We start from the raw sequence: 15,543 nt of genomic DNA, 5'->3' as shown, positions 1-15,543 counted from the left end.
CAAATTGAATGGCGGTCGCTCGCCTCTGGTTAGTCCAGCCAACGGTTTCTCATTTTAATTACGCTCTTACGTTTGGCCTCGTTGGTCAAGGCGCCTGGTCACAAAGAGAGAGAGAAATGTAGTTTAGCCTCTACTCGACACAACTAGGTCATTTCGGGAATAACACATGGTTTAATTTTATTTCAATAATTCGCTTGCGCAAGGGTCTTTAGCAGTGGAAGGAAACTGGAGGACCTGCAGAAAACCCACGAGGTTGTACAGGCGACCCTACTCCTTGTCACGTACAACCGGGGATTCGTAACCACTCAATGACAGACCTTATGATACAGCGCGCACGTGTTAACCATTCAGCTATCCCCCTCCCAATATTGATTGGAAAGGAACAATAATTCGTGCTTTTGATAACGAGCTGTTGATTTCGAGCTTTATGCTCTTTAATATTCCTGTGTGTTTCATGTGTATTAGATGTTTCATCGCATTCATGAGTTAATAATCTCTTGGTTTAAATTATGCTGGTAATTAAATGTATTGTTTTGATATGGTATTGCAGAATTATGTGCCCTATTTCAATATTGGGCGCCACTGTGACTAAGTGAGTAAGACGCCTGCTCGCTATCTATGGGGTCCGGGGTTCGATCAATGTGTTGGCCGAGAACGTTCTCTGGGATTTTACAGCGTGGTTTCCCTAAGTCAGTTGAGCATGACGAAAAACCGAGACCCCGTGTACACGTTGGCGTGCACGTAAAAGAACCCTTGACAACTGGAATTCGATATAAGAGTAGGCCGGGCGATATTTACATCCTAACTAGTCTTTCGGTGCAGAAAAAGAGGACGTGAAACCCCATTTAATTTTAATAGTAGATCATTTTGTTAATTATAGATATTTGTAACCACTATTAAAACCAAAATCACGAATCTACTATATGTACAAGATGAATCGGCAGAGCAAGGATCGCTAATAAAAGCAAATATGACTGCAGTTTTTGATACATTGAAGAATGTAAGTGGATTGTATTAATTTTTAAAACAACATGTTATGTGTTTTTTGAAATGCCAAAATATCTTAAATGTTTTTGGAAATGAGAAAATTCATCATTTTGAATAGTTTCTTTCATATCCTTCATCCTTATACTCAAATAAAAAGTGTAGCTATGAGTACTGGAGTCGGTCCAACGTATGCTACCCTAGAAGAGAGATGGAATCATCGGATAAATATTAGATCTGGCACATACTTTAGTTCTAACATACAACATATATTGAAGAGGATGTTGTAAGATTTTTTTTCGTAATTTATCTTTTTTTTCTAGGATCTAACAACGTATAGAGATTGTTGGAGAGCAGAAATATATACTTTATTATATAAAACAGAAGGGCGATTGTTAAGTCCAATTGGTCATGTTAATTATACAGAAAACGTTAATCTATCTCCTGATGTTATTATGTTTCCTAATACAAAGTATGGATTTAACAACAGAGTCTTCAGAACTTCGATACTTAGTGTAAAGTATAACATATTATAGTAAAATAGAAAGGATTAATATTATCAATTCATTTAACAGCGTGTTTCTACTTAGTTAGTTAGTTACATGATTTTGAAAGGCATAACGCAATGCCGGCATATCTAGATTGATTACACACTGTGCACGTTTCGACCAACACTACTGCCATAACATAATATCGTATGACATGTCAGTCCCAAAGTGACCTATCGAGTGGCTGTTACCCCCCCCCCCTATCTCCCTCTCTCTCTCTCTCTCTCTCTTATAAATATTCTCTTTTAGAGGATTTGGGTGGCCAAACGGTGTTACGCCTGCGCTATAGATTACACGATCGGTCGCTGAGTAAAATAGCGTGGTTTCGATTCACAGTTTGTACGTGACAAGGACTAGGGCCGACTGTCCAACCTCTGGTTTTCTCGAGATCCACTGCTAAATATCACTTAGCGCAACTAAAGTATTGAAATAAAATTGAACAATATGTTATTCCCGAAGTGCCCTAGTTTCTACCTATTGATGGACGTTGACCCCCCTCCCTCCCTCTCTCTCTCTCTCTCTCTCTCTCTCTCTCATGTTGATTGTTTTGTCTAGAATGGATGAAGGGGGTTTGAATTAACATTTTCTGTCAGGTTTAGGTAAAGCATTCATAACCCATGTTACACTTCTTATTTCAGTGGTTTCCTTTCACTCAGAGAGTTTCCAATAAAAATGGAACAATAGACTTTAGTGGATATAATATGGATATTCTACAGGTTTTACAATCGTCTTTAAATTTCAGGTAATGAACTCTGTCTTGTGCGTCTAACTGTTTTTTCGCAATTACCTCGTACTATGTTTTCCACGTGAGATTAGTATTATTTTCGGAGTTACTATGGTTTTCGTGAAATCGAGCGTTTTAGATCATAAGTTCTGACATTGAATCAAGTTACGTGGTTTCGACCCCACTTTTGTACTTGACAACGAGTATGGTCGCATGATTAACCTCTTGGGTTTTCGTCGGGTTTTCCTGCGTTAAAGACCCCTAAGCGCAAGCGTATTATTAAAATAAAACAGGAACATATCGTTGGGTTAGAGCAAAAACATCGTAAGTGGCATTTTTTAATTGTGGAGAAAAACGACTTTAAAGGTTGAAACATTTCTGGTAAATCCAATTTTTTTAAAATATATTTCAATTTTCTCCAGTTGACTTATGATATTAAGGGTAACTGAAATGTTTAAGTACAATTTTCAATTATTTACACCCATTCTGTCCAAAATATCACTTACGATGTTTTTGCTCTGAATTAAATTTAATATTCACTCGATTAGTTTAGTGCAAAAACATTGCAAGTTTTCTTTTGGCTTTACTTTACCAGCACTGGTATTTGAGTATGGTGTGATTGGGGAGTGGGGAGGCGCTTTTAGTGATCTTCAAATCATCATTAAATACTTGTTTGTCATTTTTCATATATATACAATATATATATATATATATTAATGCAACTATAGAAGTATTACGAATGAGTTAATACAGTTTTTATCATAGGCTACTAAAGGTAGGCTATATTGATGCAAAAATCTAATGCAATTGTTAACATGTCTTGCTAACACTGTTATATAGATATCGGAAATACATTTCTAGAAATGTCGACAGTCACTTTGTAGATATTCTGCAAGTTTTAGCAGATCAGTTTTCTTTTTGGCTTACTTATCAATGACTTAGTTTTTTCCGTATAATTGGCTCTATTAACATTTTCTGATGTTCACATTTCGTAGTTTTTTTTATAGGATTTTCGGTTTTAATATTTTATCATCTCCTGTTTTATGAGCACAATATACAACAATATCCCCATCTGAGATTGAAGGAAAGTAAGCCTAAAAACTGTTTATTTTAACATAGAACTAGAACACTAACGGGAACGCCCACTCGGTGACGTATAACGGTGATGACATAATTATGTTGTACATCGCATGCGCGAAGTCAATAAGGCACAAGTAACTTCCGGCCGTATGTCAACATGGCAGAAGCGTACGACGTCCTGGAATTTCAAGAACTTGACGGTGTAATAGATGTAAGTTATTCATAATTTTAATGAGTTTTTTTTAAATTAGTTATATAACATACCATCGGGAGTATAAACCATTTATTTTCGGACATTAAATTATCCGAACACACGTTTGTGTATCATTTTCTACTACATATTATAAAATTATTATTAATAAATTATGATGACATTCACATTTTATTTTTTTTATTTATTGTTTTGTGTATATTGTTGTTAGCCTTTGGCATGTCCGTGCCAGTTTTGGCTGGTTTCCCAGTGCCCTTTTCTTGTTTATAACAAGGGGTTTTACATAGGCTAAGCCTGTTCCCCAATCCCATTCAGACATCTTGAATAAAAATATTGTTTATAAAAAAAAAAATGTGTATTCTTTACTACAGCTTTTCTTTGCTAAAGATTTGTTTGAGACATCTCAACCTGTCGTTCCAGTAGCATCCGTAAGTTTTCTACATATACAACATACATGCATATAGTCACATAGTGTTCGTAGCAAATGGGCAAGTTATGAAACTCATTATAGTCTCGACCATGTCTATATATTTTTTTTTTCTTCTCAAACGATCAAATTGCTTTGGAAATGAAATGAAATGGGGTTTAACGTCCTACTGTTCTGCTCCTATGCTGGGCTAATGAAGACGGGCATACGCCATAAGGTGTGATTTAAGGGAAATTTTGCCCGGGCAGCGGCTCTATCACCTATTCTTATATCGAATTCCAACTGCCACGGGATCTTTTACGTGCATTCCAATGTATACAGGTGACCTCGGGTTTTCGTATCATCCGAAGGATTAGACAGCTGTCCTTGTCAGGCCCTCCTTACTGCATCACTGAAAAGGGGGAACCACGCCGGAAAATCTCGGCCAATGCAGGGATCGAACACCCGACCTCCAGGCTAGCGAGCCAGCGTCTTACCCACTTAGCCACGTGATCCCAAATTGCTTTGGAACAGTTTCTTTTATTTTGTATAATATTTACTTTAAAGGGACAATAACACTCTTGCTGGCTTGAAAGCTCCAGAAAATAAATAATATCTCTAAGTACTAGATGTTTAAGTGTCCCACCTGTTGTGTAAATAAACCATTACATCCTATTTTAATTGTCGAGAGGGTTCGAAAATATTTTTAAATCGAAGTTTCATTTGAAAAGGTTTACGTTAGACGTTTCAAACCATTATGTTGAATTTTTTAAATAAGGTGTGTTAAGATGAAATTTGTATCATCAATTAATTGAAATATTCTAAAATAGCCTTCAAAGGCTAATATCTTCGCTCGCAATAGAGTAATTTGAATGAAATTTTTTAAATTAGTCATTTTACATTTTTTATCTTCGAACTATTATAGCAAGAATGGCTAGCTCTTTATCAAAATCTTACATAATGTATATTTAAGAATAATTTAATACATTTATAAAGCTCACACATTACAAGTTGTGCACCTGTATAAAATTTATATAAATTTTGTTATCATTGTTAATATTTTATACTGAGATGCAATAAAAATAATACATCACTTTTATAAATGGATGAATGTAAATCTTGTTTGAAATGAATCCAGGTTTAACGCCCTACTTAGTACTTTTCAGCTCAATTTTGTTTTAAAGATTTGCTTTAATCTTGCAATTAAGGATGTAACAACATCATATTACGATGATAACATGTGAGAATGTTTTGAAGATTGCGTAAACGCACCCCGAACAATTCTCAATCAAAAAAATTAAACCCAACAGAATCAGTATGTTGATTTTTCTGGTACACACGTGGGGTATATAATGCAGCTTTTAAAAAGCTAGGTTTTGTGGAAGGTGCAAAGTTATGCCACGTCATCTCAGAGGTGCTATTTCATTGCGTCTCGATATATTTTGTTTACTATTATCAACCTGGCCCCAAGTTCACAAAGCATTCCCAGACTTAAGAATTTGCTCAACCTTCAATCACTGTTTTTGAGAAATATCTTTGATCCAGAAACACAAAACTTTGCACAGTTTCTTATTGATATATTTACATTAAAACAACAATAGTTAGTAAAGTGCTATATTTGAGTTAAAATAAGACAAACAATTTTGAGTAAAACCTTAACTTAAGACTGAGAATGCTTTGTGAACTTGGGGCCTTGTTTTCTTTTCATTACTTATTAACTACAATACAGTAATAACAAGAAATAAAAAATCTGTAGAACACTGCTGATTAAGTTCTAGATTTAATCCTAGATTCAATCACATTTATATTTTTATACTTCCAATATTGATATTAATTCCAATAGAGCCAGGAAATGTTTAGTTTAATTATACACTTTCTATTTTGTTGTATGAAATTATCTGTATAATCTGTGTTTTTGTTACTTTCATTGTGTGAAATGCTTGCAGCAAAGTGCTGTAAATAAAATACCTGACATCACTGATCACAGTTTAACTCTATAACTTCTCATTTGACCTCAAATCTATGTGGAGTCGAGTCAGTTGGAAGAAATAAATCAAAATGGAGTGAAATCTACATTTTAATCAAATTCATACCACATGATTATATTCTATCACTGTTTGCTCGTTTATATGGCAACTATATATTATTGCTAAGCTATTTTTGAATTGTAAATTACATTTACAAGTATGTAAATATTGATTCTTTGAATTATATATTGTCAATCAAAATCTGAATATGCAATGTGCTATGTAGCCATATATGTGAAATAAACTATTATTATTGCTATTTACTTTCTCTGTAAATCTCTGTTAATCTGTCGACAACTTAAACAAATTTCTTTTTGAGTGTCCTCAACAAAACTATTACATACAGAAGCAAGTACACACCTTTCGTAATTTCTATGTTGACTTATTTGTGTTCATGAAAATATCAACCTGTCTGATATATCTTACAGTTGTAGGCTGACATTGAGAATAAGACTGTAAATGTTTTGATGTTATGCCCCCACATATCTTCATATTCTCAACAGTTCTTATAAGTAAATCTATAGATGTAACTTTAATTTGAACAGGAAACAAAAATTATTATATTGTACTTCACAATTCAAGTCCTTGTCAATGGTTAAATGGTATGTTACACTTTTATCTTCAGTTTTAAACAGATAGATATAATCACTTGAAGACTGACATAGCCACAAAGCAGACATTTGACATAAAAATGATTTCTGCAACATCTGAAAGGTTACTTCGTTCTTATGTAAACATTGAGTTTCCTCGGTTTTCCTTGGACTCTGAATAAAATAGACAAATTCATAAAATTCAATTAAAACAAGAAGAATTGGATTCTGATACAAGTATTCATAATTTTCTCGGTTTCTGAATAAAATCGAAAAAATTACAAAAGTAAATATAAAGAAGAATCGGATATTCATACAAGTATTTATAAATAAAATTATGGGAGATTACAGAAAGAGCTAGCAGTTCTCATTATAATAGTTAAAAAATAGATAATGTAAAGGGAATTTGCTGAAAATTTCAGTCAAATTCATCCACCCTGAACCAAGTATTTAATGATTAAATTTTGGGCCTAGCCTCGATCAGCATTACTATAGTCGGTACGATAAAAAAAAACCATGGTCTCGATTATCGATTTTTTGATTTAATCAGAAGTAGCAGACTGGGCTCTAATTCAGTATATATCACAGGCTAGCGATGCCATCGAGCGTTGATTATGGTCTGGATAAGTTAATTAATGTCTAATTAATAATTTAGATAACATTCCAGGCCTAAAGAAAGACCTGCAATTGACAGATTTAGCTCTTGCATAATGTCTGTTTAATATTGATGAATTAAATGTTCATATACTGATCTTTTATAAGGAAACATCGAATGTTCATATTCATAATTAAGTTAACAGAAATTTAAGTTACCGGTGACTTCCTTGGATTCAATTTCTTTGTTGTTACGCTTTTCTGTAGAAGAATTAAGGTTGATAGTCTCCCTAACCCTTCTTTTAATCTTCGATATGTGGACCCAGAATTTTTGTAAACATCTGAAATATTCATAAAATCAAAATAAAAAGGTTCCTACATACAAAACAAAAGGTTCAGATATAATTAATTTTTTTTCCATGCTTGTTGATTATTCATACCGGGAACAAGATTATTTCGGAATTTAAAAGTAAAAGGATTTGACAGGTCAAGGTCAGTCATAAATAAATATACAATTTTAATTTTTATGGAGCTGCTCAGTTAAAACTTTGACCTTTAAAAAAAAATAATAATTAGTAATTCATAAAATTAAAGTAAAAGAAGATTGTTGAGAGAGAATCGTCATGCTGTCACACACTCATCGGGTGTAGTATTCGTCAATTTCATAACAAATTGCAAGTAGACTAGGCCTAGCTACGGCACTAATGTAAACAAACCTATATGCATACAACTTTGATGAGAGAAAGGGTAAAATCTAACGGGCAAACATGAAAATACAGACATTCAGCTAGTATGGGTTTAACTTAACTTCATTGTAGGTTGTCAGGGTGGACTGCCAACTAGAATCTACATAATTAATTTCTTTTGATTTGAGTTTTCACTTACTTTTTCAACGAAATAATCCGGCTCAACGTGTCTTGAACATATTGTCAAGGTCTTGTCATTTATCGGGTCTGATCTGGTAGACTGTATGATACGTAATGATTCTCTCTCCACTCTATGTTGTTTTTGGGTAAGCGATAGAATGATCAACCCCGATTTCTTTTATTGCAGGCGGAACATCCGAACAAAACACAATTCGCGCCAGGCATTTTGTTAGTGCGAGCAGAAACCGGAAGTAAGCTGTGCCCGATATCAGCGTCAGAGGCCCGCCGTCACATAAGGTAGTGACGTCACACGGTGGGCGTTCCCGTTAGTATTCTAGTTCTATGATTTTAATCACCTCCAATCTGTTACCATGGGAACGTAGCTGTGATGTCATAAATTATGACGTCATATCAGCTATGACATCATAGTCAGAGAGATGGATTATCTCACTTACAATGTTCTTGCTCTAAACAAGTCAGATACGATGATCTTGCTCTCACCAATATGATATTTATGCACATACGACATTTTGGGGGAAGCCATATCTCCGAGAAAAATTGATGAATTCATTCTTTCATACCCCAAAAAGGTGGATATAGGTATTCGTACTCCAAAACAATCAAAAACAGTTTTCGTAAAATTTGTCACTTACGATGTTTTTGCTCTGACCCAGCGATATGTTAGTCCCAAAATGAACTACATTGTGTTGACTTGACGTTAAATCCCATTTTGCTGCCATTTCCTTCCTTTCTGTTTTCATGAAAAAAGTTCGGAAAAGGTTTACCAAATTACTTCAGCTTGGAACTGTAGCAGTGGCAAATGTTGATTACTTATTTTCGGATCAAAAAAGGTTTTGTGTGAGAATTTCATTGGAACTAATGTATAAAATTTCCGTGTAAATATTTGTTTCTGGTGAGTGATTTTCAGGGAATTCCGTATTTGTCTAGTACAATTGAACATCTGCTGCACTTTCCATATAAACCAAACACGCCATACTTTGATTGGAAATTACTGCCTTATAAATACTTTTGTGGGAATGTATCTTTAAATGTAAAAGGTTCTCTTTACGCTATAACTATAGTGTACAGATGACTGAACCAAAAGACGGAGAATGGGGAAGAAATGTAAATGGGTCATGGACTGGTGCAGTTGGACAACTTGTCAGACGGGTAAGATAAATTGTTCACACTATTATTGCAAGTACGTACATGATTACATTGGCCGGTGTGCTTCCTTCTTGTCAGTGGGCCAAGGCGGATGGTCAGATAAGGGGCAGCGTATGGGCATGTATCGGACCATAACTTCATGGATTATGGCCCCTGATTGTACAAAACGTCATATATCACAGTTACACCGTTGAGTTCGAATTTCGTAAAAATCTGACCATAACTGCCAGACAAAATGGCCGATCCTTGTACGCAAATAGTGTAAAAGTATGTAATACCAAGGTTGTGAACACTTTAGAAGTCACAATTTTTATCCAATTTTGACGAAACTTGAAATGTATGTTTATAATCCAGAGATCGGGGTTCTTGTTGATATTTGCGCATATCAGACCGTAAATTTCTGGATTATGGCCCCTGAGTCTACGAAAAATCACGTTTTCAGCTTGTGGAACCTCTAGAGGTCACAATTTTTATCCAATTTTAAAAAACATTAAAACTTATCACCGTTAAACCTGACTCAAACTGCCTGACAAATGGGGGCTGCTTGGTCACAATTTTTTTATCCGATTTTAAAAACCGTTTGAATATATCACCATTCCACCATAATAAAGATTGAATTTGAATTTTGGGAAAATCAAAACGAAACTGCCCGACTAAATGGCCGCTCTTTTTACACAAAGTTTGTAAAAGTATGTAATACGAAGTTTGTGGGCCCTCTAGAGGCCAAAATGTTTCTCCGATTTTCATGAAACTTAAAATATATTTTTATATCCCAAAGTTCTCAGTCCCAGTTGATATTTGCGCATTTCAGACCATAACTTTCTGGATTTCTTTTTAGCTTGCGTTCTCTATCCTCCTCTTGCAAAATGTGGGCGTATCTTGCCTGCTGGCAACCGCTGGTTTATTTAAAGTAATTAAAGAAGAACTTCAGTCGTTGCCATTAAGTTTGATTACATTCTATTCATTTTAGATAAACGGAAGAAACTGTCGGTATAATTTATTTCGATCGACTATAAATACTTATATGATCAACGATTCTATCATCTTTTTATCTAGGAAGCTGATCTGTTTATCGGACCAATGTCAGTTACACCTGGACGGGAACGGGTTTTAGATTTTGTCTACCCCCTTTACCTTGCTTACACAGCTGTGGTGTTCAGATTGCCTGATGCAAACAAAAGTAAATGGAGAAAACTGGTCGCGCCCTTTAAATGGCAGGTTTATGTCTGTATTGCTGCCTCTTTTTGTGGTGTTATCCTGTTACTATATACTACAGAACGCCTAAATCCTTTCTATAAGAGAACTAAGCGACCCAGATCTACCTTTCAGGGGCTTGTCTTATACTTATTTGGTGCACTGATAAACCAAGGTATGTTTATTTAGTATTCATGTCGACCAGGGGCAAACAGGGTAGCCCTGGGTCCTTGGATCAACAGGTTTCCTTGGGCCTCCATTGCTGTAAATAATACGTAACTATTTATAGCTCGATTCACCCTTTTCTCCTCCGATTTAGCCCAATATATTGTCATTTACTTTAAAGAAATATATTTTTTCCAACCTTGGTCAATGGGTCGCGTTAACGAATTAGACACCTGTATTGCCAAATTCCAATTTCTAATCGAAACCTGAAATTAATTTCATCAAAATATATTTTATAAATATCAACTTGTAAGTTACACATCTTAGAATTCGATATCCATAGTAAAAGTGGTCTAATGTTTGTTCTTTTTTTTATTCCACCGAAGTAAGGTCCCATTTTAGTTTTGTTTTGGTTTAATCAGACATTAAAATTTGGTATCTTTTCTTATGCTAAAGAAGGACAAAATTCCAACTGAATGGTAAAATCATTTATGCTCATGTATTTTTACGTTTGTTACATAGCATTAATCAGTTATGGGTGCATATTTCAAGAACATTTGAAATAAAAATATTCACTTGTATATTTGTCAGCCTGGAGGTCGGGTGTTCGATCCCTGCATTGGCCGAGAAAGTTCATCCAGATTTTCCGGCGTGGTTTCCCCTTGTCAGTGATGCAGGACGGAGGGCCTGACAAGGACAGCAGTCAAGTCGTTCGGATGGGACGAAAATCCGAGGTTCCGTGTACACATTGCCGTGCACGTAAAAGATCCCTTGGCAGTTGGAATTCGATATAAGAGTAGGCCGTAGCGCCGCTGCCCGGGAAAAATTTCCCTCATAGCACACTGTATGGCGTATGCCCGTCTTCATTAGCCCAGGTTAGGAGCAGAACAGTAGGACATTAAACCCCATTTCATTTCATTTCATTTGTATATTTGTCGCTCTGGATTGATAAATTCGGGGTTGTTATAGTGATTATATCATTTTGTTCAAGGTGGCACCGGAATGCCTTCGTCCATGTCCGGGAGATCAATGTTGGCAGCTTGGTGGTTGATTTGCTCAATATTAGTAGCCACCTACAGTGGTAATCTGATAGCATTCCTAACAGTATCCAAGGAGAAGCTACCATTTGAAACACTAAATGATCTGGCATCCCAAAAAGATTATAAATGGGGAACGCTTGGTGGTAGTTCGTGGATTACGTTGTTTAAAGTAAGTCAGTTCGCATGCTTTACAAAACACTTTTGCAGTACTCAATTATTACCAACAAAATTAGGGACTCGAAATAGCCTAGTGTTCTTTTTGGACCATACTTTGAATTTCCGCTTTTCCTCATTTCTTGTTGTACTGGATACAGCAGTTACATATGTATTTGGTTCAACGGTGTTTTCAAATGAAACCTAATGATATAGCTACCGAGAATTGTTTTAACACGTTGCATCCATCTTTTCCGTTGCATGTATGGACCAATCTGCTATGGCACTGTGGCGGGGGACTGGCGAGGGACGGAGTGGAGTGGGCTAACGCGTGTGCATTAGATCGTAATTATTGAAATTAAACTGTACCATATGTTGGTCCCTATGTTTGTCACCATTTAATTTGCTTTTATCCAACGCTTAATCCACATGACCAGACGCTGTCCTTGCCAAGCCCTCCAACCGGCACCCACCGCTAAAGAGGAAGCACGCTGGAAAATTCCGCGGAATTTTCTCGGCCATAACCTCCTCGTTAGTGAGTCAGCGCTTATATACTGGGCCACCGCAGCTCCCTTTTCGTATTAAAAAGATGGTTTGGGTGCCATAGAATCAGAGTTCTACACAGTCTTCTATACCTAAGTATATATGGTTATGGCTATATATTATAACAAGATACGAGTTCGTGGACATCTTCATCGGTTATATATTTTTATGCCTTTTATTTATTCTTCAGAATTCCAACTTAACCATTTACCAAAAAATATGGAAAGGTATTCAAGAATTTAACAAAACCGACACTGGCGTCTTGAATTACGACCAAGAATATCATCTTAATAAAGTAATTTCTGAAGATTATGGATTTATCGCCGACAAGATAACAGCCGAAACCAGATCCTCCAAATCCTGTAAACTAACGATCTTAAAAGAACTGTTCCATCCGATGGGCTATGCTTTTGCCTTACAGAACAATTCGCCATATTTGCAATATTTTGACGATGAGTATGTCAGTTTTTCTAAATTTATATTTGTAGTTATTGGGAAGGTGTGCAAAGTGCTGTTCATTGAAGTAGACCACTATATTTAATGTAAAGAAAAAGACAATTACAATATAACTATTATACTTATTATAAGTTTGTTCAAAGTAATTTACTTTGATTTCGATCATTATGGCATCAGTCGCTAACAGGCCAACGTGTTTTTTTTTTCACGTGTCAATGTCAAAAGGCTACTACAGATGTCTCGTCCATGTATAAATAAGTTAGCGTAGTAGAGCTGGACAGTATGGCCCCATCCAGATTTTCCGGCGTGGCTCCCCCTTGTCAGTGATGCAGGACGGAGGGCCTGACAAGGACAGCTGTAAAAGATCCCTTGACAGTTGGAATTCGTAAAAGAGTAGGCCGTAGTACCGCTGTCCGGGCAAAATTTCCCTCATAGCACACTGTATGGCGTATGCCCGTCTTCATTGGCCCAGTTCGGAGCAGAACAGTAGGACGTTAAACCCCATTTTATTTCATTTCATAATAATGTTTGCAAAAACAATTCCAGATGACATACGATCTGTTATAATGGACATTGTTATACTCACTGCACAAAGTTAATTATTTCTTTTTTCATTTTTATCAAACTAGCTTGTATTGTGGTAATTATGGCCTCAATCGACCTGTCTTGCAGAGTGCGACTTACCTTACAATACCTTGCAGAGTACAACTGATTTTCATAAAATCTTCAGAAATTATTAAAAGCAGTGGAGTGATGATGGTCCCTATAGATTTTCGCATGATTATTTGTAGTTGTTAACTATTCTGGTATTCTTGAACAAATATACTTTGAAACTTAAAAGGAAAACAAGACAAAAACAACCCTGGCTGAGTAAATCTCCTGGGTGGGGGAGGGAGGCGTTCTTGTCGTATCATGGTAACTTATGTTTATTAAATTTGTAAGTAACTAAATATTGACCAAACTCGAATATTACACACGCCTTTTTATAGAGCTTTTGGTTCATAACCCTTAACCGGTCGACGTCATTTTGACGTTATGACGTCAAGTGGTCAGGCTAAATAAAGGCTGACGTGAAATATTTTGTATGCCTATTTCAACCGACTACTGCCGAGTAATTATAAGTGATGGACTCTTGACACCAATAAAAAAGTTGCTGGGGATAGGTTGATCTATAATTTGCAAATCATTCTAAATCCTTTTCATCACAAATATTGTCTTCAGAATGGGTGTCATCGATATAATCCAATTCGGAATAATTCATAAGTATTTAAGGTTCTTACTGTGGTCGACCACTTACCTGTATAACATTGTGGTGATTAGTCGACAATGACCGGTTAAGGGATAAGATGTGTAGCGATATAGGTCGTCGGTGCCACCAAATCACTTACCACATCCGACGTGTGACATGACATGTATTCTCTGCTACTTTTCTTTGTACACATACGCCCCGAAGATTGTATCTGATTGCATGTCTGTTGTGTATTGTTAAAGGTGTAATTGTGTCAATTAATTTTATTAAAATATACTGTCATTTTTCCATACAGAATCAGGAAAATACTGGAAAGTGGAGTCGCCCAAATATTAAAACGGCCCTGGTGGCCTAAACAAGGTACCTGTCCAGACTTGCCAACCACATCTCAGATAGAACTAGTCGACATTCAGAGCGCGTTCTATGTTATTGTGATAGGAATCAGTATTGCATGTTTGACAATTCTTATTGAAGGATGTTTCACTAAAAATGACCGTGTTGTTAGTTTACGTTACAGATATGTGAGAAAGAAAACCGGGGTTTAACGTCCACTCGACATAAACTAGGTCATTTCGGGACTTAACAATAGTTCAATTTTATTTCAATAATTCGCTTCTGCGTAAGTGTCTGTAGCAGTGGAAAGAAACCGAAGTACCCGAAGAAAACACACGTGGTTGGAGTTACAGTTGTCTACGTTAGGTGTTCCACCAATGTGGTGAATAATATGGACCTTTTTTACTGGTGTTCCACAGAGATCGGTACTAGGCCCTCTTTTATTCTTTATATGCATGAATGAAATTGTGAACAATATAAATACAAACATCAGTTTATTTCCTGACAATATCTCTTTTTATACTTAAAAATTGAAGACCCAGCGGCAAGTGCTGATACCATCAACGATGACGTAAATCGAATCAAAAATTGGGCAGAGACATGGCTAGTTACTTTTAACCAACTAAAAACCTAGACACTGACTATTACTACTAAACCCCCACATAGTTAAACCATCATTATTTATGATCCAAGTAAAAATCAAAGAAGTAAGTGAACATAAACATCTAGGTCTAATCTTTCAACCTAACTGTAAATGGAATATTCATATAGATAGCATTGTAAGCAAAGTATCCAAACTAGTAACTTCCCTTTGCTCTCTAAAATATCGATTGAATAGAAAATTCTTTAAACACAATATATTGTTCTTTTATTCTTCCACACTTTGATTATGGCGATATTATCTGGGATGGGTGCAGCGATTACTTAACTAACAAACTAGAATCCCTACAATTAGAGGTACTAGCCATGCCTTACTCTATAAAGAGACTGGGTTTGTTCCACTCTCGGAAAGACGCTGACGTCATAAATGAAAATTATTGTATAAAAATATTAACAACCTCGCGCCATCATATCTCTCTGACCTATAAGAACTTTCCTCTACTCCTATTAATTATACCCTTAGAAACAAAGATAAACTAAAGGAAATCAGATGCAGAACAGATGCAGTATACGAGAATGAAACAAACTTAACGTTGAAATTAGAAACTCTCGA

General features: G+C 35.8%; 1 protein-coding gene and 3 long non-coding RNA genes across 4 annotated transcripts; 3 read left to right on the top strand and 1 right to left on the bottom strand.

Annotated features, from left to right (window-relative positions):
• The first annotated feature begins 2,225 nt into the window (after positions 1-2,225).
• LOC130013016 (uncharacterized) lies at positions 2,226-10,307 on the top strand. The gene is made up of 3 exons (XR_008788289.1): positions 2,226-2,274; positions 9,113-9,200; positions 10,254-10,307. It is a non-coding gene; the product is annotated as an uncharacterized LOC130013016 (long non-coding RNA).
• On the top strand, positions 3,384-8,368 carry LOC126822105 (uncharacterized). Its single transcript, XR_007680645.2, has 3 exons — positions 3,384-3,547; positions 3,919-3,975; positions 8,218-8,368. It is a non-coding gene; the product is annotated as an uncharacterized LOC126822105 (long non-coding RNA).
• LOC126822104 (uncharacterized) lies at positions 4,845-8,294 on the bottom strand. The gene is made up of 3 exons (XR_007680644.2): positions 8,050-8,294; positions 7,384-7,505; positions 4,845-6,744 (listed from the first exon to the last, which is right to left on the bottom strand). It is a non-coding gene; the product is annotated as an uncharacterized LOC126822104 (long non-coding RNA).
• LOC126822099 (glutamate receptor ionotropic, delta-1) lies at positions 10,278-14,794 on the top strand. The gene is made up of 4 exons (XM_050550852.2): positions 10,278-10,566; positions 11,548-11,765; positions 12,483-12,748; positions 14,293-14,794. The coding sequence occupies exons 1-4, from the start codon at positions 10,278-10,280 to the stop codon at positions 14,540-14,542; spliced, it is 1,023 nt and encodes a 340-aa protein (XP_050406809.2). The 3' UTR covers positions 14,543-14,794.
• The last annotated feature ends 749 nt before the right edge of the window (positions 14,795-15,543 follow it).

The sequence above is a fragment of the Patella vulgata genome, chromosome 5, assembly GCF_932274485.2.
Source record: "Patella vulgata chromosome 5, xgPatVulg1.2, whole genome shotgun sequence".
Lineage (NCBI taxonomy): Eukaryota > Metazoa > Mollusca > Gastropoda > Patellidae > Patella > Patella vulgata.
The sequence above is the reverse complement of the archived record's forward strand: the minus strand, read 5'-3'. Positions and strand labels throughout refer to the sequence as shown.